At 49.9% G+C, this 24,292-nt stretch overlaps 2 protein-coding genes across 6 annotated transcripts; one reads left to right on the forward strand and one right to left on the reverse strand.

Annotated features, from left to right (window-relative positions):
- The first annotated feature begins 920 nt into the window (after positions 1-920).
- Positions 921-10,398, forward strand: LOC116229393 (acetyl-coenzyme A synthetase 2-like, mitochondrial). The gene is made up of 14 exons (XM_031593863.2): positions 921-1,441; positions 2,781-2,877; positions 3,769-3,968; positions 4,279-4,454; positions 4,969-5,121; positions 5,962-6,109; positions 6,305-6,442; positions 6,580-6,672; positions 7,086-7,198; positions 7,696-7,822; positions 8,447-8,574; positions 9,317-9,380; positions 9,635-9,756; positions 9,844-10,398. Exons 1-14 carry the CDS (start codon positions 1,129-1,131, stop codon positions 10,018-10,020), a joined length of 2,049 nt encoding a protein of 682 aa, XP_031449723.2. The 5' UTR covers positions 921-1,128; the 3' UTR covers positions 10,021-10,398.
- An 82-nt stretch (positions 10,399-10,480) lies between these two features.
- Positions 10,481-23,817, reverse strand: ABCD4 (ATP binding cassette subfamily D member 4). 5 transcript variants are annotated; one of them, XM_031593866.2, is made up of 19 exons: positions 23,596-23,814; positions 23,379-23,503; positions 23,149-23,276; positions 22,810-22,949; positions 20,247-20,363; positions 19,759-19,884; positions 19,155-19,205; positions 16,795-16,889; positions 15,977-16,098; positions 15,019-15,110; positions 14,765-14,851; positions 14,294-14,499; positions 13,914-14,005; positions 13,743-13,779; positions 12,862-12,911; positions 12,540-12,592; positions 12,110-12,186; positions 11,213-11,328; positions 10,481-11,058 (listed from the first exon to the last, which is right to left on the reverse strand). In XM_031593866.2, exons 1-19 carry the CDS (start codon positions 23,640-23,642, stop codon positions 10,966-10,968), a joined length of 1,854 nt encoding a protein of 617 aa, XP_031449726.1. In that variant the 5' UTR covers positions 23,643-23,814; the 3' UTR covers positions 10,481-10,965. The 5 variants fall into 5 exon arrangements, 3 of the variants coding, with proteins under 3 accessions (XP_031449726.1, XP_031449725.1, XP_089997495.1); XM_031593865.2 differs by having other exon boundaries at positions 14,294-14,502; XM_090141369.1 differs by lacking the exons at positions 22,810-22,949; positions 23,149-23,276 and having other exon boundaries at positions 14,294-14,502; positions 19,759-19,879; positions 23,596-23,817.
- Between the last annotated feature and the right edge of the window lie 475 nt (positions 23,818-24,292).

The raw sequence follows: 24,292 nt of genomic DNA on the forward strand, positions 1-24,292 counted from the left end.
CCCTGGCACACTCTGTAATGTGTACATACGTCTCCTCACTGACCCCACGTGTGCACGCAGACCCATGCAGCCAAACCCACTGTTTTTCACAGCATCCTGTGCTGACATCACCCTTCTGTCCCAGTCAGGCACCCTCTCCCCAGAGCTGCTGTTTTAATTCTGTCAGAATTAACCCCTTCCATCCAGCCCCATCTGTCTTTGTCCCCCGTTTGTTTGACGTGTTAGATTATAGCCCATGGTGTGTAAATAATGTACATACAGTGAAAAAAGAATTCAGTATTGAGGTGTTTGAGATATGGAGCTGTAATAACTTCTAGTCATTCAGAACCTGTGATTTATGTGCCATTTTCTGTAAAGATATGAACAAGAATAAAACTAAACTGGAATACGGTGTGTGAGCCTGGTCACTTTTTCAAGGAAAATGAATTCAGCCAGAGCTGAGAGGGGTGAGGTTTCAGACCTTACCCAGAAATACTTCAGTGAGCTCCAAGCAGCACAGAGAGGTGCTGGACCCAAAGGAAAGGAGGCCAGAAGAAAGCTGTAATGAGGCAGGAGCAGCTTCGCTCCACTACACAGGTGCTGGGGATCTCAGAGTGAGGAGATGGGCTGCAGTATTTCACCCAAGCCTGCTCCACCAAGACCTCCATTAGTGCTGCTACAAGCTGTTCTAAGACAGTTAGAAGAGGTAGAGAGCCCAGCCCAGCTTCGTGGAGAAAGGGTGTGTGCCCAGCAGGAGATGGGTGGGGTATCTCATCCAGGTGACAGCTGCAGGAGATAAACCTGGGAAGCAGCTGGGGCAGCCTGGCTCGGCACCTGGTTCCACGGGCAGCCCGAGCGTGCGCTGCAGCTGGCTGCTATCCAGGGAAGGCTGGCAGGACTCAGATTAGCATGAGGGTTATTTTCAGACAAATAGTTCTAAAGCCCACCCCTTCCTCTCTGTTTATAGGGATTGGGTTTCTTTCCCTGTGCTGTTCCAACAGAGAAGAGGTGCATGGGACAAGGGGTGCCCTGGGCTCCTAGGACGGGGGCTCTGTCTGGATCCCAGCTCCCATAGGGGTGGAACTTGTGAGGGCTCTGAGTACGTATCTCCTTACGAAGAGGTTGAAAGTCATCTGCTGCACTGTGACTATGGCCTGGCTGCTGACTAGAGCTTGCTGCCCCAGAGCTCTTCCTCGGGTTTCCAGATCTCTTTGTGGGTTGGTGAGTGCTCGGTCCTGGAGCCAGGGCCCTCTCACTGCCTACATGCCAGAAGCTGCCTCCTTCCCTGAAGCTCAGGATCACCAGGGCTTGTACAAGACATCGGTGGAGCAGGGGGATGCCTTCTGGGGAGCGCTGGCAAGGAGCCGGCTCTCCTGGATCACCCCCTTTCACTCTGTCCAGGACTGTGATCTGCGCCAGGGCCGGGCTGCCTGGTTCCTGGGGGGACGGCTCAACGTGGCAGGTGAGGGGACAGTGAGCCCCACGGGGACCTGGTGCCTCACAGATGGGCTGAGGGTGTACTGGGGAGGGAGGGTGCTTCCTACCCTACCCAGGAGATAGGGGGATGGGGGGAAGGCCTGCCTGCATGTTGTCTTATGGGAGGGAGCTCTCTGCCTGTTCTGTGTACTGGGGGAGTCCTTTTGATATTTAGCCCACGGGAGCCCGGTGACAGCACCAAGCTGTGCCAGGGGAGGTGTAGGATGGATAGCAGGAAGAATTCTGTAGATGTTGGACTGCCACCCAGGGAAGTCAGGGGACTACTGTCCCTGGAGATATTTAAGAGATGTGTGGATGTGACACTTCGGGATATGATTTAGTGGTGAACTTGGTAATGTCAGGCTGATGGCTGGAACTTATAATCTTAAGGGTCTTTTCCAACTTAAGTGATTCTGTGATTCTAAGTGTCTGTAGATACCGTCCTATGAAGTGCTGTGGCCCCAGAAGCAAAAAGTGCTAGAGTGACGGAATTCCCCAAGAAGTCCCATTGGCCCTCATAGTCACGGGATGCTTTTCCCCACTGCAAAAGGGTGCTACCAGAGGAAAAGAAGGGACTGGTGACACCATGTTCCTGCTTGCACTGCTGTTGGTCCCAGAGTTCAAAAAGAGAGTACAACAAAACTCCCCATAACTAGGTCTTATGAGGTTTATTTGGGCAGGGGAGCAGGAGATTTTCCTGTTCCCACTCCTGGGCTGCTTGGTTTGCTTCTTTTCCTCCCACAAAACTACAAGTGTTCAGGAGAATAAGGTATTTTTAAATGCAGACAGGCTGTTGCATCATCCCATGACCTCAGTAGCAGGTAATCTAAGAAAGGAAAATATGGAATGTAACATGGTTTCTGATGAGTATGCTATAGCCGGAGGTGCAAGAAACTTCCTGAAAGAACTGCAGCCAAAGGCTGAATGCCTCAGTGCCCCCGGGAGGCCGGTGCTATGCATAAATGGCTCTGCTTTGTCTTGCACTCTGCAATTTTCGTGCACAGATTTTCTCCTCATCCTACATTTGTATTTAGGAGCACGGCTGCTATAAAGATAGCCACATTTCACTGTGGAGGCAGTAGCAAGGGCAGAATGGTGGTCAAGTTAATGTTTACCAGGCCTTCTGAGGCCCACAGCTGGCACTATGGATGTGACCTTCAAGGGATTTAAGGCAATTCCTGCACCAGGCTGTGTTAGGTTGTGGTTAAGAGGAATGTCGATATGTGGAGATTAATATGCACTGGGACACTGAGGAGTGCAACAGGCAGAGGCTGGGCTACTGGGAGCAGGAAGTTCTGGCAGTGATACTGGGTCATCTTTTCCAGTGAACTGCTTGGACCGACATGTCCATGTAGCCCCAGACAAAGTGGCCTTAATCTGGGAGAAGGATGAACCAGGAGAGGAGGTGCGGGTCACATACAGGTCAGTGCATACCTCTGAGCATATGTGAGACATGCACACACTGCAAAGGTCTGCTTCACTGATGTGTCCTGCAAGAGAACACAGCATCTCTTCCCATAATTGGATCACCAGTGTAGGGGCTGCTGGCCTGCTTGTGCTACTCCGAGGCATCAGCCTGTCTCCTGGTCATCCCTACGGAGTCCCTGCCAAGGTTTCTGGTGACTGAGAGATGAATACTCTGCAAGGGAGGCTGGGCTGGCAAGGTTTGCCAACCTCCTTTCATGGAGAGACCTTCTATGAAATGAGTCACTGACAGCCAAGCTCCTGTTTCAGGCAGAGACATTGTTTTGCTCACAGTTTCCTACAGCTGTTGTTCTCACTGGTAGGCAGAGCTCTGGAGGATTTGATCTTCCCACCTATAACTGAGCAAAGGGCCCATTTTTATCTGCTGGGGGAAGATATCTGACTCCTCTTGCAAGTCCCTGGTCTTGCAGGGCAGGGTGTGTCACTCCCATTGTTGTAAGGGCTGGTAAGAAATACGTAGGCTGTCATCGGAAAAGTCAGTAGAGGCATAATGGACTGGCTGAGCCATAGGGATTGCTAGTGGCCATTACTGGATCCAGGGCTGGCTTCTACGGCTGTTAGTGGCAGTGCCAGGCTCTGCACACAGACCCTTCTGGTTAATTTCTTTGCCATAAGTAACAGCCCGTCTCTGGTGATGGTCTCCCACTTCCTTCCCACTGCCATTTCACAGCTGTTAAAGGACGTACAAGGACTTCCCGCACAGGGTGCTGAGGGATGAAATGCAGACCGGTGGCTTTAGAGCCTTGGGAGGCTGGGGCACCCCCAACTCTGTGCATATGAGGCAGATTTGCAAGAAAGTCCTTAACTATGCATTGCTTCTTTGGGCAGGGAGCTGCTGGAGCTGACATGCCGCCTGAGCAACACCCTGAAACGGCAGGGGGTGAAACGAGGTGACAGAGTGACAATCTACATGCCTCCGTGCCCATTGGCAGTGGCGAGCATGCTGGCCTGTGCCCGAATAGGGGCTGTGCATGCTGTGGTGTTTGCTGGGTTCAGTGCGGAGTCCCTGGCAGACAGGATCCGGGATGGTAAGAGCCAATGGGGAACAGGGACACATCCAGCATTGCCATCTGGGGACACCATCGAGCTTGTTGGCTTGGCAGCTGGGGGTTTAGGGAAATGAGCATGGCCAAGGTGCAGACTTGCTATGGATCTGTGCTGATGGGGGATGTCCTGTTGTGCTGCACGGCCAAAGAGCAGGCAGCAGCACTCCAGGAAAATGGCAGGGGGCACACTGAGTGTCTTTCAGACTATGGGAAGGGTGCTTGGCAGAGAGAGACTGGTGTGCACTGTGTGGAGGGGGCACAGGTACTTATGCGGCTCTTCTGCCTTCTGCAGCCCAGTCGGAGACAGTGATCACAGTGAACCAGGGGCTGAGAGGTGGCAAGGTTGTGGAGCTGAAGAAAACAGTGGACCAGGCTGTGAAGCAGTGTCCAGGAGTGAAACGTGTCCTTGTGTCCATGAGGACAGACAGCCAGCTTCCTATGACAGACTTGGATGTTCTGCTGGAGGAGGTGAGGGTCTGCCCAGGGCTCTTGCTGCTCCCCTGTGTATTGCTCAGATGCTGGGATCAGGGCAGGGTGAGAAGAGTGGATCTTGAAGCAAAGAGGGATCACTGTTCTACAGCAATGCAGCTGCATGTGAGTTCAGGACTTTCGCAGAAAAAGTAGTTGGTAGCTTCCTGCAGCAACTGTACTGTTGGACAGGCAAAGTACAGCCTTTGCTCATCAGTTCTGAAAGCAATCTGTACTAGAAAGGATTTCTGGAAGGCTCCTATGCTGGGCAGAAAAGTGGCTGTGTAAAAATAGCTGCCTCTTACTCAGCAAGTCTGCTCTGATGGAGGAAAGCGTCTGCCAGCTCTGCAAGGCAAGGGAGTTCAGGCTCAGGAGGAAGGGGAGAGGAGATGCAGAGGAAAGATGGAGTGGTGGGAATGGGTAGTGTGGGTGGCAGAGAAAGGCTTGGAGGCCTGTGAAGCAGCTCGGGGAGTCTGAAGACCCTGAATGTGGACTGCTGTGCTGACTCCTGCAGGAGATGATGAAGGAGGATGCATACTGTGAGCCTGTTGCCATGGACAGCGAAGACATGTTGTTCCTTCTCTACACATCTGGCAGTACAGGCAAGCCCAAGGGCCTGGTTCATTCCCAGGCTGGCTACCTCCTGTTTGCTGCTCTCACACACAAGGTAATGAATTCTACGCACACAGTGCTCATGAGCCAGCTATTCATAGGCAGTGCAGGGAACAGATGTATCACCTTTTTGCTTGATGAGCTCATCTTTATCCAGAGCAAAGCAGGATAGCAGCCTGGCACATCCACATACAAGTAGAGAAGAACAGCAACATATTCTCCTGCACTGGGTCTCCTGAATACATACTCCTCCAAGCTGCCATCTTGGTTTTCCTCCATCTTTTTACTACCTCACCTAGATCAAATCACTGGGTGTGTTGTTCAGCCTTACTGCTGTTCTGGGGTGGAAAAGCAGGGAGCAAGCTGCATGTGCCTATGTTAGCACTCAGGAATGCTGGAAACCATGATACAGGATTGGTGTGAATTACTGCTCAGTTGAATGGGACAGACTGTTGCTACTGACTGATATAAAAAGAGAATAAATCAATTACAAGCCCTCTGGAGTGCCTGAGGCCCTGGAGAGCCCAGCTTCCCATACAGGGAGCTGACAGCCTGTGTTCCTGGTGCTGAGCAAACAAAATGAAGGATGATGTGCTGCTGCCAGTCTGATGGCTTTCAGTTCTGCCCTCCACTGGGCTTGTCTCATTTCCTACTGCTCCAGTTTGCAGTCAACTGTCCTCTCCTTCCTGTGATCCTTTCCCCTGAGGTGTGGAGGGACCATCCTCACACAGAAAGTTTTCCAGTTTTACTGTTGCAGGATGCTTTATTCAGCCTTGCCTAACATGTTGGGGTGGTGGGAAGGCAGAAAGACACTAAAACTAGAGCTTGTGCCCCTTTCCCAGGGGAGGTCCTGCCTCTAGGTCGCACCCCTCACTGTCTCTCCTTCATGTTGCAGTATGTGTTTGACTACCAGGACAGGGATGTCTTTGGCTGCGTGGCAGACATTGGCTGGATCACAGGGCACAGTTATGTTGTCTATGGCCCCCTCTGCAATGGTGGCACCACAGTCCTTTTTGAGAGCACTCCTGTTCATCCCAACCCTGGTGAGTGAGAAGTGTTGTTGGGATGTAGCGCAGCCACCTGCAAGATCCATCGCAGGCAAGGGGGCTGGTGGCCTTGGTGCCAGCTCATGGGAGTTAGTTTGGCTGAGGTCAGAGAACTCTTGTTCTCACCTTCTCTCCCTCAGTCTGAAGCTGGGGGACGTGAGCGAGTGGTTAGTGGCTCTGCTTGTGTTCCAGGACGCTACTGGGAAACAGTGGAGAGGTTAAAAATTAATCAGTTTTATGGGGCACCTACTGCCATCCGCCTGCTCCTGAGATATGGTGATGAGTGGGTGAAGAAATATGACCGCTCCTCTCTCAAAGTTCTTGGCTCAGGTGAGTGCTGGTGGCATGGGCTGGACTGGCAGGAGGTGGAGAACCCACATAGTTTGGGGGTGGCTCTGTGAGCTGCTCCTAAGAAGCTGCAATTTTGACCTTAACCAGGCTCTGTCCTGTTTTCTGACCCCCTGCAGTGGGTGAACCCATAAACAAGGAGGCATGGGAGTGGTACTTCCGTGTGGTGGGTGAGACACGGTGCCCTGTTGTGGACACATGGTGGCAAACAGGTAAGATATATACTGGCCTGGGCTACAGGCATGGCCAGCTTCGCTTCTGCCAGGTTTGAAGAGTGACCTGCTGTTTTGTTGGCTAAATGGGAACAATGGTTACTGGCACGGTTGTACAAGCAACCCCTTGAAACAAGAGGTCATGGACACCAAAACATAATCAAGATTTAAACATGATAGAGATTAAAGCAAACCCAGAGAAACATGGGGGAGTTGACCAAAGGGATCTGACCTCAGCTGAACTAAATGTGCAGAGCGCCTTCCTCAGCTCACTAGCAAACCCTGATCCAGCAGGGTACACTGAGATTCAGGGCAAAGGCTGATGTCCAAACAGTACTATGTGGCTTTCCTCTTTGGCTTTGATATGCATTACAGAGGGTTGTTTTTTGTTTGTTTGTTTGTTTTTAATTCAGAAACAGGAGGCATCTGTATCTCACCCCGTCCTTCTAACCCTGGAGATGAAATCCTTCCAGGCATGGCCATGAGACCTTTTTTTGGCATCAGTCCCTCTGTACTGGATGATAAGGTACATTTATAGCCTTCAGCACAGCTGCCAGTTCAGTTCATTTTCTTGTGCTTGCCTATAGCCTGTACTTCTTGAAGAGAGATGTGTAAGCACATCATTCCTCTCACCTCTGCTAAATCACTTCTTTACTGAAAAGGGGTTAATGGTGAAGCTGGTGGTAACCTCTTCCAAGCAGCATGGAAGTGAAATTGTTTCCTAGCTCTGTGTTCTGACAAGGTGGTCTCTGCTGAGGCTTCCTTGCTTAAAACCTGCTGAAGTAGCTGGGCAGGACTGATAACCTCCCTGGTAGGGCCCTGCAGCCCAGTGCAGTGGGCAGACGGTTGGAGATGACTGCAGGAAAAGGCTTGGCTTGTCTCTTGGAGCTGGGGCACAGGACTCTCCTCACTGTCTTCCCTGGTATTTTCCCTATGGGGTTATTATGGAAGTATTAAAAATAAGCAATGGTTGAACAACCTGATCTCTCTCACTGTGGTCACTAAAATGTAACTGTTTTATAGGGAAATCTCCTTTTGGAAAATAATGTCTCTGGAGCCCTTTGCATCTCACAAGCCTGGCCGGGTATGGCACGAACCATTTATAAAGACCATAAGAGGTTTGTGGAAACCTATCTGGCTCCTTATCCAGGTAAGAGAAATACACAAAGTCTTCAAGGAAGTGCTTGGTGGAGTGTACTTCAGTCTGACTACTAGTTTTCTACATGGGGCAGGACTAGGGAAAGCTGTTTTTGCTGCTTTGCTGTTCCACAGACTTCCAGCATTTCCCCATGACAGAGAGCTCAGCATAATCATGGCAATGGGTCTTCCCCCCCCCGCCCTGCCCTTTGATTCCAGGCTCTTTTAGGAGTTTATTTTTCCTTCTGCCTCCTAAATCCTCACTAGCACCTCTTGATGCTTTCCTCCTGCAAATCCTACCAGCTGCTGATCTTCACCCAGAGGCACTGAGCAGGCCTAGGCAAAGGAGATAACCAGCTGCATGAGCACCTGCACAGCATCATGGTGTTCCTGGCTTGTAGGGATGATAAAAGTGGATCTTTAGCCATTAGGGCAAGAGTCTGATGATGGAGCAGGTTCTGAGACAGGCAGAAGGCTGACAGTGAAGGTCCCTACCTTCTCCCTGAGCACTTGAGAGAAAGGAGTAGAGACCACAAGACCTGGTACTGACAAAGAAGTTGTCAAGGTGGGAATGCTACTGGCTCACAGCTCATTCTTGCTGTAACAAGCAACTACAGCATGGTTCTGGCCTCTGCAGGGTTCTTCTTCACTGGGGATGGTGTGTATCGCACTAATGAAGGCTATTACCAGCTGACAGGACGGCTGGATGACATCATTAACATCAGTGGGCACCGGCTGGGCACTGCAGAGGTGGAGGACGTTGTGGTAAGAGGAAGTAAAGCTGTCCCAGGGGTGGTGGAGCTGAAGTGGTGGTGCTGAGGAAAGCCTCTGAAACACCAAACCAGAACTGTGGTGCTGCTGGAGCCACCGGAAGCAGTTTTGGACCACTGCTGCCCTGTGGGAACAATCCCTTTCTTCCACTTCCCTGTTCTCCTCCTGACTCAGACTCTTCCTAATGTAAGGCTGCAGGCCTGGCAATGCTGACACCACCTCAGCAAGGGTTAGTTAGGCCTTTTCTTCCCCTTAAGGATGCTCCTGAGTATGTATGCTATAGCTGCATGAAGCCCAGCACTAAGCTTTCCCCTCTGCCAGGTGCATTTAATTGGTCTCATTTGGCTTGTGGCATTGAGCTCTGCTGGTCCCATGCTCCATCTCCCTTCTCTCTGTAGCAGAGACTGATAAGTCTCATGCTCTGAGGGGATGAATCCCAAAGTAGTAGAAAAGCACGTTTCTTGAAGCAACTACAAGTCAACTATAGCAACTATATAAAAGCTGTGGGAACTGGTGGAGCAGCCTTAGAGGCACATAAGTGGGACCTTGAAGGTGCAAGCCTAAAGCAGCTGGAGTAGGGGAAGATAAGTTTGCAGAGATCTACTGAAGCCAGGAGAAGATGGGGCAAAGGTCATCAGAGGCCCTTCCCTGTTTCCATTGTCACTGCTGACTGCAGTAGAGGGATCAAGGAAATTCCTGGGCAGCAGCTGTGAACTCCACCCCTGTTCTGTTTCAGAACCACCACGTGGCAGTGGCAGAGTCTGCTGTGATCGGCTACCCACATGAGATCAAGGGAGAAGGTGAGATGCATGCTTTCCTGAAATGCCACACCAACCCCCACGGCACAGCATGTTACTGGGAATCCCCAGCAGTTATCAGAACCTTCATGCAAGGCCAGTTGGCTTTGTGTAAGGAAATAGTATCACAGCCAAAAGCATTTACACAGCTCAGGCTACAGAGCACCCTGGGGCAGGCAGCACAGAGGTACTTTACCCATGCAGCCTTGTGGGACCATGCTGCACGTGGTGGTCTGTAACAGTGGTTCTTCTGTCAGGAGCCTATGTGTTCATTGTGCTGAAGAAGGACAGCAAGTACATGGAGGAAACTCTTGCTGCTGAACTACAGGAGCTGATCTCCAAGAAGATTGCTAAGTATGCGGTTCCAGAGTACATTCAGGTAACTCCTTCAGGCTAACCAGGATCCACCTCTGCAGCCTGGCTACTCCCTTTCTCTTGGCTATCAACTCTACTCCTCCCTGCTCAGGTCACACACCGGCTGCCCAAGACACGCTCTGGGAAGATTATGCGGCGGGTGCTAAGGAAGATTGTTGAGAACAAAGCCAGTGAGCTTGGGGACCTAACCACCCTAGATGACCATGAAGCTGTGCAGCAGATCATAGAGGGACACAAGCGCCTTGTGGAGGGGCAGAAGAACTGCTAGCATGGCTCTTCCAGCAGCCACCTTCAGCTCCTTCACTACAGAACTAGGGTCAGGTCCAGAGATGTCACTGAGCAACTGCTGCCCAGTACGTGCTCAGACTGTCTGAGCACAGTCAGCGCAGTCTGAGAGACCCTCAAGAGTTCTGCCTTCATACACACAAAGGAGACAGGAGAGAACAGGCGGAACATAAGGAGGGAGCTGTTTCTTCCTGAACAAGAGGACCAAAATCCTTCCTTGGGGTTCCTTGTGCCTTGCAGTAGCTTTGGAGAAAGCAACTGATCAGCCAAGGGTAGGAGTATTATTCCTATATCTGCTTTGCTCTTAATCACTTGTCTAGTCCAAGAGCACTGTTAATACATAACTCCTTCAAAGCAAAGAGTAAAAGGAAAAAGAGGCAGAAACCTGGTTAACACATACTGGTTCTTCTCCAGAAACATCCTTGGATAGCTGACTCCAGATCTTAATACAAAAATGTTTATTTGATCTGTTACTGTGTGTCTTAAGCAGATGAGAGCCATGTTCTTTTCTGTGCCAGACTTTTTCTCCTATTACAATGCATCCCTTACCTGCTGCTTGGGAAGCCAGAGGCTCAGAAGCCAATTCTGTAGCACCAGAGGTCCCAGCAAGGCACAGACAGAAGAATATCAGGTTCTATCCTAGCATCACACTGTTGCATCCTTGATGCCATGAGGCAGTCTTTTTTTTTTTTTTTTTGGCAACCCAGCAGCCCAACCCCTTCTCTTGTCAGTGGCAGAAAGGAACAAGGAGGCTGGGAGAAGGATAGGATGGATATGTCTCATCCTGGTATAAGTTCAGACTTAGCCCTATGTTCATCAGCAAATTCCATAATTGGGCTTGCACCAACCAACTCTCTTGCTGAGAGTTCTGCAGCTCTTCCAAGTGTGTGTAGTTTCTGCAGCTGGCCAGATTAGGACATGTTTTTTGTCATTCTTCCCAGGATGGAGGCCGCTTCATCTTCTCACATCGAGTGAGTTCCCATTTTCCCCCTCCCTGAAGTTTCAAAATCCAGCTGTGGAACTGCAATTCAATGCCATAACAAGTGTGAGTTTCCTCTGTGAGGGCATGTCCTCCTGTAATGCAGCTCTCCAGCCTTCTGCTTTCCTCTGCTCAACAGAGATGCCCTGATTTCCTCACCTTGCCCCAAGGCATGGAGTGCTGCTCACTATCTCACCTTCTCCAGGCTAGCCCTGTGTCCCACGCTGATCAGAGTCATGCCCAGCTGAAGGCACACGCGATATAAGTCGTGTTCCACCTCTTCTGTCAGAGCACTGGTGGCTTCATCTAGCACTGAGAGACAAGTTGTAAGCTCTACCCATCCCTGCCCTCCCAGCTTGTCATCGTCTTCTAGGCAACAGAGCAGCAACTGCTGAGAGCATTTCCCATACTAAGTGTAGCTCACCAAGAGCATTTGCAGAAGGCACGTGAGGCTTAATGAGTGAAGGCTTAATGACCACAATTTCAACGCAGTTGGTGCCAGCCATATGGAAAGGCTCCCCTAAGCCCTCAAGCCCAAACAACATCTTTTGCCTCATTCATCTTCCTTAAAAGCTGCACGCTGCTGCACTGCTCTCACCATTACAATAGCCAAGGTGTTGCCTCCCCAAGACAGACTGCACACCACTGCGCCTGGCCATGGGCCCACATGCAGCAGCCATGATGGACTGGGGCAGCTCCCTGTCAGTTAAGGGTAAATACTACAAACCAGAACAAATGAATTCTATTTATTTTACATAATCTTCTATAGCTTTTCATCTCCAATCCATGACTTAAACATGACTTTTGCTGCCAACGTGGCTCTGTTCACCCACATCTACTTCGGCCCCTGACAACTCTTCCACCAGCCCTCAGCAGCTACTAGCCATTTAAACATGTAAAGGAATTAGGAATCATCTGCAGATATGAGCTTCTTTGTTCCATGCCACACAGATAAAGAAACATTTTCACCTCTGAATCCTGTGCGCTATACTACATAATCTCACCACCATGGCCAAGCATCCTATGAGCTGCAACTGTACCAGCTTTTGTTTATGCTAAAGGCCCTGCCTCTCTTCTGTAGTCGCTCACTCACCCGCATATCTTGGCTGAAGGTAGAAGAGCCGTGCAAACGAGAGCCTCTGCATCTCCCCTGGGGACAGCACATCATACCTGCAGCAGGGCCAAAATTAAAAAATCTCTCTTAACAAAAACATCTTGTTTGTGAACAAGTTTACGGCTGCTGACTTCAGAGACCCCAGCAAACAACTGCCCCTGTGCTCCCCCCCTGTGTTGGCACTGGCTCTGCAACCCTGTGCACAGTCACTTTCCTGCAGAGCAGCATGGTTGCTGATGTGGAAATTGATGCTTGGGGCGTAATTCCTTCAGCCCTGCTACTATGTACCACCCACAAGACACAAATGCACACAGAAGATGCTCTTAAGACCAGCAGCAACACGCAACTGCTTAGAAGATCCCCAACCAGAGGGAGCATATAAATTCACACAAACAGTGAGCAGTCTTACCAGTTCCAGTCCACCTGCTTGTCCAGTCCGCCAGCCCTTGCCAGCAAATCAGTCTGCAGAGAGCACAGCAGACTTGTGAACACAGCCCCAACCCTGCCAGCCCAGAGGGGACACAGCCCATCTTCTTCCTTCTACCCTTTCTTCTCCCACTTGAACTGAAGTCGCTGCTCTGCCTGTTCCCACGGACAGTCCCATCTGAGCTACAGACCATTCCCTGCCTGTGTCCAGTTATATGGCCATGCTGTGCTGCCACAATACCTCATTCCTTCTTCCCTCTCTGGTAGCACCAGTCAAGAAGGCAGCAATGCCACGAGGGACTCACCAGCCCTGCCAGCTCCAGGAATTGCACAATTCTCTCATCATCTGCAGATCCTAGGGGAGAAAGTGTGTAAGAACAGGAAACATGGTGGAGACCATTGCTGCAAGGAGGAATTGGTCAGATGAGAGAAGGTTTAGAGAAGCTCCTGAGATCCAGCATAGCTGACTCAACCACTTAACTGTATCAAGTCCTAACCTTTGGCACACAGAGGGCTCCCAAAGATTGATCCACCTTAAGCCATGTCTGTGAGCAGCACACCAGAATATGGCTGGGCTCCACAGATACACCTGAGGGTTGGCACAGATAGACAGACCCAGAATACAAGAGTACAAGCTTCACTCTGACAGACACTTAAACTTGGACATCTGTAAAATGTAGCAGCTTAAAATCAGGGGTGTGATTTGGCTTGGGAAGCAGGCAGGGAAGAGAAAGGATCCACACGGTCTGACCTTGACAGCATGTAAGGTCATGAAACCTCAGCTAAAAAAGTGGAACACTGAAAGCCAGAGGTGTGTGGAAAATGAGATAAAGGCAAATCTGGCTTCCAAAAAGCAGGCTGTACCAGACAGATCAGATGTATTCTAGCAGCATGTTTATAAATCAGCAAGGTGCCTGAACACGTATCATATATGTCACAGTACAACATACAGAGTACTGCCAGCCTGTCTTCACTGCATAAAGAGATTGTGTTCTCCTCAAAACAGTAGGAATGCAAACCCAATCCAAAGCTATAGGAAAGTTAATCTTCCAGGGAAAAGCAGAGTGCAACAAAACTGAAACAGAGCATTCCTGTTGGGGTACTGTAGAGAAGAAGCTGCACTGGGTACAGAATACTGAACTGAAACCACAAGGATTAATAATTGCTTTGATTATTTTCCATGTACCTGAAACTGGATAGATCTCCTTCAGAGGATAAATCACCTGTTTTAACGAATAAAAAGAGGTTGTGTTAGAGGGAGCTGGTCACAGTCCACCAGGGACAAAACGATGGCGGCACAAGCTCAGAGGCAGCAGGACTGGGGCCAGCTGTCCCATGGAACAGGCCCAGGGCTCACCTGCTCACGCAAGCTGCCATCAGTGAAGAATGGCCTCTGCGGCAGGAACACCACTCCACGGGGGCCAAAGCAGGTCAGCATCTGGACATTCCCTGCACAGAAACACACTCATGACAAGTTCGCAGCACCTGCTTGTAACTACCTGCCACTCCCATGGAATAACAAACATATCACAGAAAAGGTGGATTTCCAAAAAAGAGCAAAGCAATGAGAGCCAGAGCAGAGTCTGTGATTCAGAGAAGGAGCAGCTCAAATGCATCAGTGACACATTCAGCACTGGAAATGGCACTGGCCTCATGACTTCTCACTGCCAACTTCTAAATTCAGCTAGGACAGACTTAATTGATAAAGAAAAGGCTATGGCAACTTGCAGTCTTTACCCTGTGTGCTCTCCCAGAGTCCCCCAAGGACCCTCAGGAGAGATGTCTTCCCTGTGCCAGTGTTCCCCATGATCATCATGCTGTCTCCTTTCGAGATCCTGAGGCTCAGGTCCTTGATGAGTAGCTTGCCAGAGGATGGCACTGAGAGCGTCACTTGCTCCAGAAGGAAAGCTGTGTCCCTTGGCTCTGGGTCCTCCCCAGACTCACTGCTGGACCACCACAAAGACAGAGAGATCTGGGGGTAAGTGACAGTGCTGAGGCTGGTAAAGACCAGGAACCTTCCTGTACACCTTAGACATCCTGCACCTCTGTAATATTAGCCTTGCCACACACATCCAGGTTACAGTGAGTACTGTGCTGCTAGTTCCAATCAACAACAGGCTGCAACTCCAAGTGTCACCTCCACCCAGTGAACACCCCACACGCTCGCATGTAAGCTGCAAGCCAACATGCTGCTGTGGGTAGACTCACCTGTCTGAGTCCCAGGCTTTGGCTTCTGAGTAGCTTTCATTTTCTCTTCTGCCAAGGCTCAGCAAGGTCTCCTGCAGTTCACCAATCCTAGACAAACAAGAGGTTCCATGAATGCCAGGGGCAACCCCAGTACTCCTCACTGCCAACCCTGTCCACAGTCACTCACAAGTGTTTCTTACGTATTTAGCAAAGACCTGGGCAGAGTCATATCTCACACTCACCTCTCCTGCAGAGACCTGCCCACAGAAGCTCACCTGTGTGTGTAGCCAGCGACATCAGTCACAGTGCTGGAGAGATCTATAAGCTGGCTGAAGCAGCTGATGAGGTAGATGGAAACGAAGGCATTCTGGGGAAAAATCATACACCAAAGCAATGATCAGCACTGACATGGGAAGCTTGCCCCCTCTTCTATGGTTGCAAGAAGATAGCCAAAAAGACCAGCTGAGTCAGCAGTCCCAGAAGGATGAAGGGGAGTAAAGGAGAAAATGGCCACATTCAGATGGAACAGGGCTTCCCTGCTCCATACAGCAGTTCTGGCTGGAGGCCACACCTCCTGCCACTCAGGGATGGTGTCTGCAAAATGTCTGTAAACTCATCCTGACTGAGTTACACAGATCCATGCCACCAGCCATGCCCTCACACCCTACATGGCTCAAAGTTGGCTGTTTCAGTCTGCAGTGCTCATTTAGCTATTTTTATTTCTGTATTCTCCATCACAAGCTAGTTTTGAGTACCTAGAAACAACTCAGGCTGGGAAGGCTCCTTTCTAGCAGCCTAGTGGGTGAACACAAGAAAGCTCAGACTCAAAACTGGCCATGGACAGCAGCCATGGACAAAACCCAGATCTGCAGCACTCTATGGGCCTAGCACCACAAAGCCAAACATTCTGATCTCACTTTTTACATGCAGAAATATGAGTTAGGTAGCACTTTTAGCCCCAGTTTAATCACATGCAAGCTTCTATTCTCATGTCACGATGAGCAGGATCAGTCTGTCCTCAAGGTCACTTGCTGTAGGTTAGCCAGCCCCAACACAAAACTTCTATCCTCAGTGCCTGCTCACCCTCCACAACAGGCTTTAGTTACATGAAATCAGACATAAGTCTTAGTGTTGGCTCACCTCCAGCATTGGGGATCCCCATACAGTTAGTAAGCACAACCCATACAGCACAATTCAACCCCTGCCCAGCGTGGAATATGATCTGTAGCTCACCTTGCTGACCAAGGCACTGAGTTCTGTTGGACTCAGGTCACCATAGACCCCAGAAAAGATGGGAATGGCAATGATCACGTAACTCAGGATGCTGCCCAGGTAGTCAAAGGTGTTGATTCCAACTGGGCAGAAGCACATGGAGAAGAGACAGTGAGTTGGAGTGGGAACCTCTCTCCCCATCATCCCGCAGTGCAACCCATAAGCCCACTCAAAAGGAAAACCCAGATCCTGTCTCAGCCTTTCAAAATGCACCTGGGCATAAAAACTCATGTAACAGAACAGCACAAGCACTGGGATGAAAATACAAGAAAAGAGCACCTTGGGATAGGCCCCAGAGTAGAGAAACATCACTCAAACACAGCTTGGGAACCACCAGGGTACAAAAAACACTTTTTCTGCTGGTTTTTACTCTTTAGAGGACTGGCTGACTTTGGAGAAACAGGAAAAAGGGCAAAAAGGAAGTTCTGGGCTGAGATGCTTGGCCATGAAGTCTACTTTGGAGCACACAAGTAGAAAGACTTAAGCTGCCAAAAGTACCACAGAAACACCTGTGCTCAGGGTTCTCCCTCTCTCATGCTAATCAGAAGCTCATCATGCAGAAGAGATGAAGAAGAGCTGTCTTGACTCTATTTAGCCCCCAAACCTGGACCCAGCAACAATGAGTGGAGGAAGATTTTTAGGAGGTAATTATACGTAAGGGGCAAGCTTCATAGGAAAGAAATCCTATAGCTTCCAACCACATACACACAGTCTTCTCCTTCCCCATAATCTAAGAGCTACCACATGCCCCAGTTCACCACCCAAGGCCCCCCACTCACTGTAGAGCCACAGCTCCTTGCCTATCAGCTCCCTCTGGGTCTGCAGCAGGCTCTGCAGCCTGCGGTCAGTGCGCATGTGCTCCACTCGCCCAGCCCTGTAAAATAAGATTGCACCATCACTTCTGGGAGCACCACAATGGGGTAAAAGCATGGGCTTTAGAGCTGAGGCCTGAGGAGGGCCTGTCACTGCAGTCTCCAAGCTCTTTGTTGAGATGGAACTGAATGCTCATAAGCTCCTTCCTGAAGATGTCTTCACCAACTCTTTACTGAAACGAGCAGCCCTGCAGGTCTCTTCCAGAGCCCATGGATATTTCTGTCCCATACTGAAGGAGGTGAGACAGTGCTTTATACCATCAGTGATATGTATGAGCCTTGAGCAAAGCGCATCCAAGATTACACGCACTTTCTAAGCAAAGCCTAGTTGGAAGAGCAGGACAGTACTGCTACATACCTGAAGCCAGAAAGCAGAGGGCAGAGGCAAATCCAGGAGCTAAGAGCAAGCCAACATGACCAGTATGGGTGACCCCAGCCTCCAAGCCCTCCCTTTCGCAGGAGCTTCCTAAAAGCATCCCCCACAACCTGAGCTAGTGGCAAAGTTCCCATTCTCTTGCTGCCTGCACTGCCAGCAGCCCTGCACTCCCCGAGCAGGCAGCGAGGAGGCACAGCCTGGCTCTAACTCACTGCCTTAGCAAAGTATGGAGGCTCCTTCTAATTTGCAAGGCTTGGGCTGCCCTCAGGTGGCAAAATGCAGATAGAGCTCTGTGTTTCACTCCAGATGAATTGAACGTTCAGCAAGGACACAGGGAATTAAAGGCTGGGCACAAGGGGCCACAACTTGTGTCTCGAGTGCACAACCAGCATTTGGTAGCTATTATTTCTTTGCAGATATGGAGAGGTTGTTGTATTTGAAACTGAATTAGAAGAGAAACTGAAACAAAGTAAGTTTGCCAAAAGTCAAGAAACAAAAAAAAAATAAAATGGTGACAGTGATCAGTTTTTGTTTTTCCTTCATCAAAACAATCAGTGGTTTAGCAGGTACTAGAGGACAAGATTTAAAAGCTTCTATAGACTAGGGAAGCCTGGCAATCAAACAAGCCACTCACCACTGAGAATGTATCCTCTTAAAAATTTCCTTTGTTTTTAGTTAAGATTCATACCATGTCTGGCTTAGTGCAATTCAATTAAACTCCAGTTTCCCAATAAATGGATATTTTCTACCGATGAAGCAAGACATACAATTTTCTAGTTTGATAATTCATTTTCCATATAGAAATAGAATAAAAAACAAAGTTGTGAGGAAAAGTACTGCAGCTTAAGTAAGGGATGTAACTAGAGGTTGTTCTTGATTAAGAAAAACTAGCATCAACCATTAAGAACAAACTGTCCACAAAAAATAATTCAGATTGCCAGTGCAATCAAGGCTTCATGCTAATTTTTATAAAATCAGTGATCTTGAATCAAAGCACCTTGAAGACCAATGTAACAGTTGAAATGCTCAGTCACAACAGCACGAATAAGCAAATGAATATCAGTCAGGAAAGTCCATAGATAGGGCAGTCTCTACTTTCTTGAATTCCTGGAAGAAGTGTGATTGCACAACAGGCAGGACAAAGGCAGACACATGACAAGAGTTGAGCAATGACCTTCTTCCACGGACCTGGTACCCCAACACGTGTTCCAGAAAAATTGGCTAAAACCCTTTTGCTGAGTTTTAGCCATCCTGTGAAACACCCTAAAGGCTCCAAGCAGCAGCTTAATACACTGCAGGGCATTCCAATGTGTGAAGGTGCTGCTGGCATGCCAACTGCATGCACAGCTCTGGAAACTCTGGTTCTGGTTTACAGATGTAAATGGCATCAAGCAAGTTCAGAGAACAGCAGTACTGTACTGGGAAGGTCAGGGCACAGTCTGACCTAAAAAAGCAAGCAGAGGTAACAAAGCAAGGCAAAACCTAGCACACCCACAGAATACATGCAGGTTAGCAGCAATACGATGGGACCAGAAGCAATCTGCAAAAAGTCCCCCAAGAGAAGCTCCTGACGAGATGCAATGAAAGCTCAAAAAATCTTTCAGGTTGTAAGGATCATGGCAAAACATCAGGAATAGTCTACAAGACAGCAACAAATCTGTGATGGGCCTACTTAGACAGCAGGCAGAGAGCAACTAGTCATCTGCAGCTGCTGTGAAGCATTTCTGCAGACTGCACAGAATGCAAAGGAAAACACTGTATTGGGGAGCAAATGATCTATAACCCTGCACCTGCAGCAGGATGGAGGGAACAAAAAGCACAGACTGCAGCAGTTCTGGGGTACAAGCACATACTGAAGATGCCCCAAGTTGGCAGGATCTCTTCTACTTACCTATAAAAAGCAGCTGGCTCTGCATTGACACGAATCTGCATGTGCTTGAACCTGAACAATCCATAAAATATCATCAGGATCGTGCATAAGAGTCCAGTGAATTATACAGCCATCAGCCTTGCTATATGTACTCATCTTGCACCTGTCAGAGCAATGACCTGAGGCATCTCTCACTACAAATATTCGGCAGGCTCAGAAAGGCACTGAAAAACAAGCCTTGGCACAAGGTGACATCATTCTGAGACAGCTCAGCAGCATCTGTTTGGTATTCTGCTCACTGTGCCTGTCTTAGCCCTGAGGCAATCCTTCCCCCTTGGGCAATTTTCTTCAGCACATCCACAGCATTAGCAGAGGAGGCAAGTGGTAGCAACCAGGACACTGTACCAAGGACGCTGCCTGACATGACACAGAGCACCAAAAAGGGTGGCTGAAGCTCAGAACACTGATTTTGTGGCAGCCCTGAGCAGGTATGTCTCTATGAGCTGAGGAGAAGCTGACAAGTACAAGAGAAGTAGCTGCAAGCATAGCACTGAACAGAGACTACAACGCAGCTCTCATAGGAGTTGCCAAAAAGCAGTGAAAATGCTACTCGGCTGTGACTCACCTGAAATCCCCTTCCAGCTTTTCCTGCTGCACAAGTTTAGACACAATTGGGCTCATCAATACCTTGTTAACGATTGTCCCAATGACGAAATACCCGAAGATGCTCACAGGGCCTAGCCAGCCTGTGCTACAAAGGAGGAGAAAGAGAGGTCAGGTAACACACCAAGCAAAAGGAAACTCCAGCACCCCTGGGCTTAAGCAATCAGAGCCCTCAGCTCTCACCTCTCTTTGCCTTCACAGTGGTTTAGGGGCCATTACTGCACACTCCAGCATCCCCAAGGCAGAAGTCCTTTTAGAGTGCAGAGACCCTTCACCCACATGTGAGAGCACCCCAGAGTTGCAGCAGCAGTTATAACACAGAATCATAGAATCATCAAGGTTGGAAAAGATCTCCAAGATCATCCAGTCAAACCATCCAATCATTGGTACCAAGCTCCAAAAAAGAGCATAGGAAAGAGGTGTGGAAGCAGGGTCAGGATGGGTCCTTACCTGTGAAAGCACTGGTATGTGTAGTATGCCAGTGTGAAGGGAGAGATGACGAGCTTGCTGGCCATGGAGCTGAGTTGCCTGCAGAACCTCTCCACATCCTGGCTGATCCGCTGGTCCCTGCTCAACACAAAGAGGTACTGTTAAAGCCCTCAAGATAAAACAAGTCAGTGCAGGGCACAGTAACTCCCTAACAGGGAACATGCCAGGCTGTTTCACTGAACTTAGGATAGGAGAAATGAAAACAACTCTGCATGGGAGGGACTTGCAGTCTGACTTCAATTGCCCCACAAGGAGACTCCCTCCATGACTCAGTATGGCCCAAGGGCTTTCCTGACACCCAGGAAGAACAGCTCCTGTTGTTATCTTCACCTCAATCCTTCTATTAACCCCTTGTTCCACCTTCTGCAACACTATACACTTGTGCTTATGGTCTCCACATCCCCACTCACTACTCCCTGGTCCTTCACCTGTACTACCAAAAACACCAGTTCTTCCTCAAACCTTCTGTCCTGGTGCTCCATATCAAACACCAGAGCTACTGGGACTGGTTAGAGCACAGCACAGGCCTTCAAAAGCTATTAGGGATTTGTTAAGTCCATCACTGAAGCCACCCCTAAGTCAGTAGCTGGTCCCTTTGCTACAAAGAAGTGCTTTCACCCACCCTCACCCCGTAAGGGCAGGCAGAAGCACACCAAGCCTCCTCCCCCTATGTTGGCAACAGACCCCCAAGGTCCCATCTGCCTCACTGCTGAGCAAAAGATGAGCTTGGGGTAACTTGAAAGGATTTTAGCATATTTACTTCCCTCAGTGCCTGATGTGTCCAAAGAACATGGGTAAGGGCTTCAGTCTCTGACCCCCTAAGCACAAGCAGAAAGGTGACGACTGTGAATGCTGTAGCCCAGAACAAAGAGCAGGGCTGGAATCCTGCTTAGCGATTAGTGTATACACAGACACAATGACATGCATCTCTAATAGCTTTTGTTGATCTGCAACAGCAATCAATTCAGTTTTGGGACAGCTCCCATTCTGACTGACATTAAAGTAATATTTTTTCTCTTTTTAAGACTATAATCGCTACCATTATGTTACAATTTAACTCATGCAATAGACTCATGGCAGGATATTACTTTTTACAAGCTATTAAGCAACATGCAATGAAGACACATAAACATCAACCTAAATGCCCTGCTAGGCACCACAAATGTTTGTATGCCACTCAAAGCTCACATTTCATTCCTTCTGGATGTGAAAGAAGAATGACAGAATGCATCTAATGCTTAGTCTGGTCTGTGCTGCATACTGGAAAGTATCACTTCATTGTCTAGTTCATTCCCTAACAACCTGATGCGTGGAAAAAATTCTCATCACAACGGCAACATAAAGTATTTTTGTAGTGGCATCAAAAAAGATGCTAAACAGTAAAACTGGATGTTTGAGTACAAGCAGAGTGTTAAAGAAAAACGCTCTGCAGCAGTCCCACACTTTTAATCTGCTAAGTCAGGAGAGCTGCCTCTATCGCTGTGGAGCAGATAGACTCAGTTATCTCATGCATTTCACTGCACAATGTGAACACACTCCTTAGTTAAAAATAAACCTGGGCAGTACACTCATGTGATGAGGGGCCTCTGCCCTCTCCTTCCCCCAACCAAAAGAAATGATGGGTGTGCAGGACTTTTCAACCATAGCCAACAAGCTACCCTGCCTGGAAAGCATCATACATCTTGGTGACAAGAAAAAACAACACCTCTCTTTCACGTGATGTCTAATGCAGGCTCTTTAACTCTTCAAACTGGATAACTGTGACAGCAGTGCCCTGTGTACGAGGACAGGCTGAGCAGCCACAGTCAGCGTGCTGTTGTATGGAAGGGAGATGTCAGACTTGCCTGCACACCTGAGTAAAAGAGCAGTTCTGCAGTAACCAGGATGGTGCAAAAAGCAAAACTTCTACCTTGCTGCAGCTGTGCCAGAGGCTGCTACAAAGGGACGAAAAGAGGTTATAAGTGCAGACTAGATAAACCATGAAGAACTGAGCACTTCTCCTTCTCCCACATTTCAATTCAGCCCTGACATTTCCTTCCTAGGAACAGGGAATAGGAAATACAGCATGAAAACAAAGCCTCCCCGGGATGTGACTCAAAAGTACTAATAACTGTACTCAGCTGGAGACTCTGGTGGTTGAAGTTCAAACTGAATGACAGAGACTGCCCTGAGCGCACTAGCTGCATGTGGCAGTGTTCTCTGCCTCCAGCCAGGTATTGTGCTACTTCACACCAAGTGCCAAGGGCTGATTTTGCAGTGTGGGTTATAGCAGCACTAGAATCCTGTTCTGATGGTCCTCCATTTTTCTTGCAATAGAAACCTCCTGCATGCAAAACAGTTAAGATGAGCAGTGATGGGGGACTCTATCACCTCCCACCTGAGGCAGATGAGGGTGTCTGTGTCTAGACCAAAAAAGTTCCTACAGCTTAAACCTCTACCCAGAAATACAGAGAAGTCAGAAAAAGGTGAAGAACAGTTCAGGAGAAGCCAAGCAAGAAGCTGAAAGAAGCTGCAGGCAGCCTACGGGTTATCGATGTCCTCGTGCAGAATGTGCAGGCTGTAGTAAACTTGGCCCTGGAAGTAGCAGTTGTGTAGGTATTCTGTGAGAGACTTCCTCCAGCTCACATACAGCAGGTTGCAGATAAACTGGTCGAAGCTTTTTAGCTGGAACAAGGGGAAGGAGACAGATGGGATGAGCCAGCGGAACGAACATTTCCCAAAACAAAATAGGAATTAGCAGTCTGTAGCAGCGACTCCGTAGCTACCCAACAAGCTAGGGCAGGCTTAGATCCTTCATCAAGGATACCCCAGCATATATCACTGCAGGAGCATCTGGAGCAAGCAAGCTCCTGCCCTGTCTTACCGTGGAGTTCACTACAATCATGGTCAGCGCGATGGCGGTCAGCGCTTGGAATCCAGAGAAGTCCTTGTTCCCCAGCACCTCGTAGTACTGGCTGGGGATCACACCGACCTGATAGATAACCAGCTGCTCTGCAGGACAGAGGGACGCGCGGAAGGGAAGGGCTCACTGCAATGGGAAGGCAGAGGGAGAGCCAGGAGCACCAAACCCCCAGCCTCCCGCTGCAGGCTTACCCAGCACGGCCACGCCGAGCAGCGTCAGGAACATCAGCACGTTCGGGGAGGGCCATGTGGGAAACAGCACGGCCTGGATCCTCAGGAAGCGCCGCACGAACAGCAGGTCGAGCCGGGGCCGGGGTCTGGCAGGGGGCGGAGAAGCGGCAGGGCCGGCCGTGAGCTCGGCACCCCTTCGGCACCCCCTCGGCACCCGCCCCGCGCCGCTCCGCCTCACCGGCCGCCGGCCCCGGCGCCCCGAATTCGTGCGCCGTCTCCCTCCATGCTCGCTCGGCCCGCCTCCGGGCGCCGCGTCACGCGTGTGCACGAATATTCACGACCTGGTGAATATCCACCAGCTCCTCACGCAGCCCAGCAGCCCGCTGCCGGCCGCACCCGCACCACAGAGCAGCGCAGCGCCGTCCCATCGCCATGGCGGCCGGGAGCGCCCCCTGGCGAGGCGGAATGGCCGCGCTCCCCTCGGGCTGCCCGCCGGGCTCCCCGCCTCGGGCCGCTCTCAGCCCCCCGCTCCCTCGTCCCTGCGCCAGCTGCTTCCAGTACGGTGCAGAAGTTTGCGGCACCTCAGTCCGTAGCCAAGGGCGCAGTCCTTAAACAAAGACCTCCCTCCTGCTCTTATCTTCCCCTGGGCTTCCCCACCGCAGGAGCTTTCAGTGCTATCGACCCTGCCTGAAAGCTGGTCTCACAGTGACTGACTTTTATGCAGGCTGCTTTTCGGTCAGTCATTGCTCCAGGGTGATGAGCGATCCTTTCACGGCTCAGTATGGAGGCTGGGTCCTCTGCCACTTCATGGCGGGGCTCTCTGCTCCCCATTCCCCCTGGCCATAACATGGCTTCCCAGCATCAAGGCATGCCGGGGACCCGACTCAGAGATGTGCCCAAACTCTTCCTCTTGCTCTCTGTACTTTGCCAAGGGG

Source organism: Phasianus colchicus, chromosome 5, assembly GCF_987193195.1.
Source record: "Phasianus colchicus chromosome 5, bPhaCol1.hap1.1, whole genome shotgun sequence".
Taxonomy (NCBI): Eukaryota; Metazoa; Chordata; class Aves; order Galliformes; family Phasianidae; genus Phasianus; species Phasianus colchicus.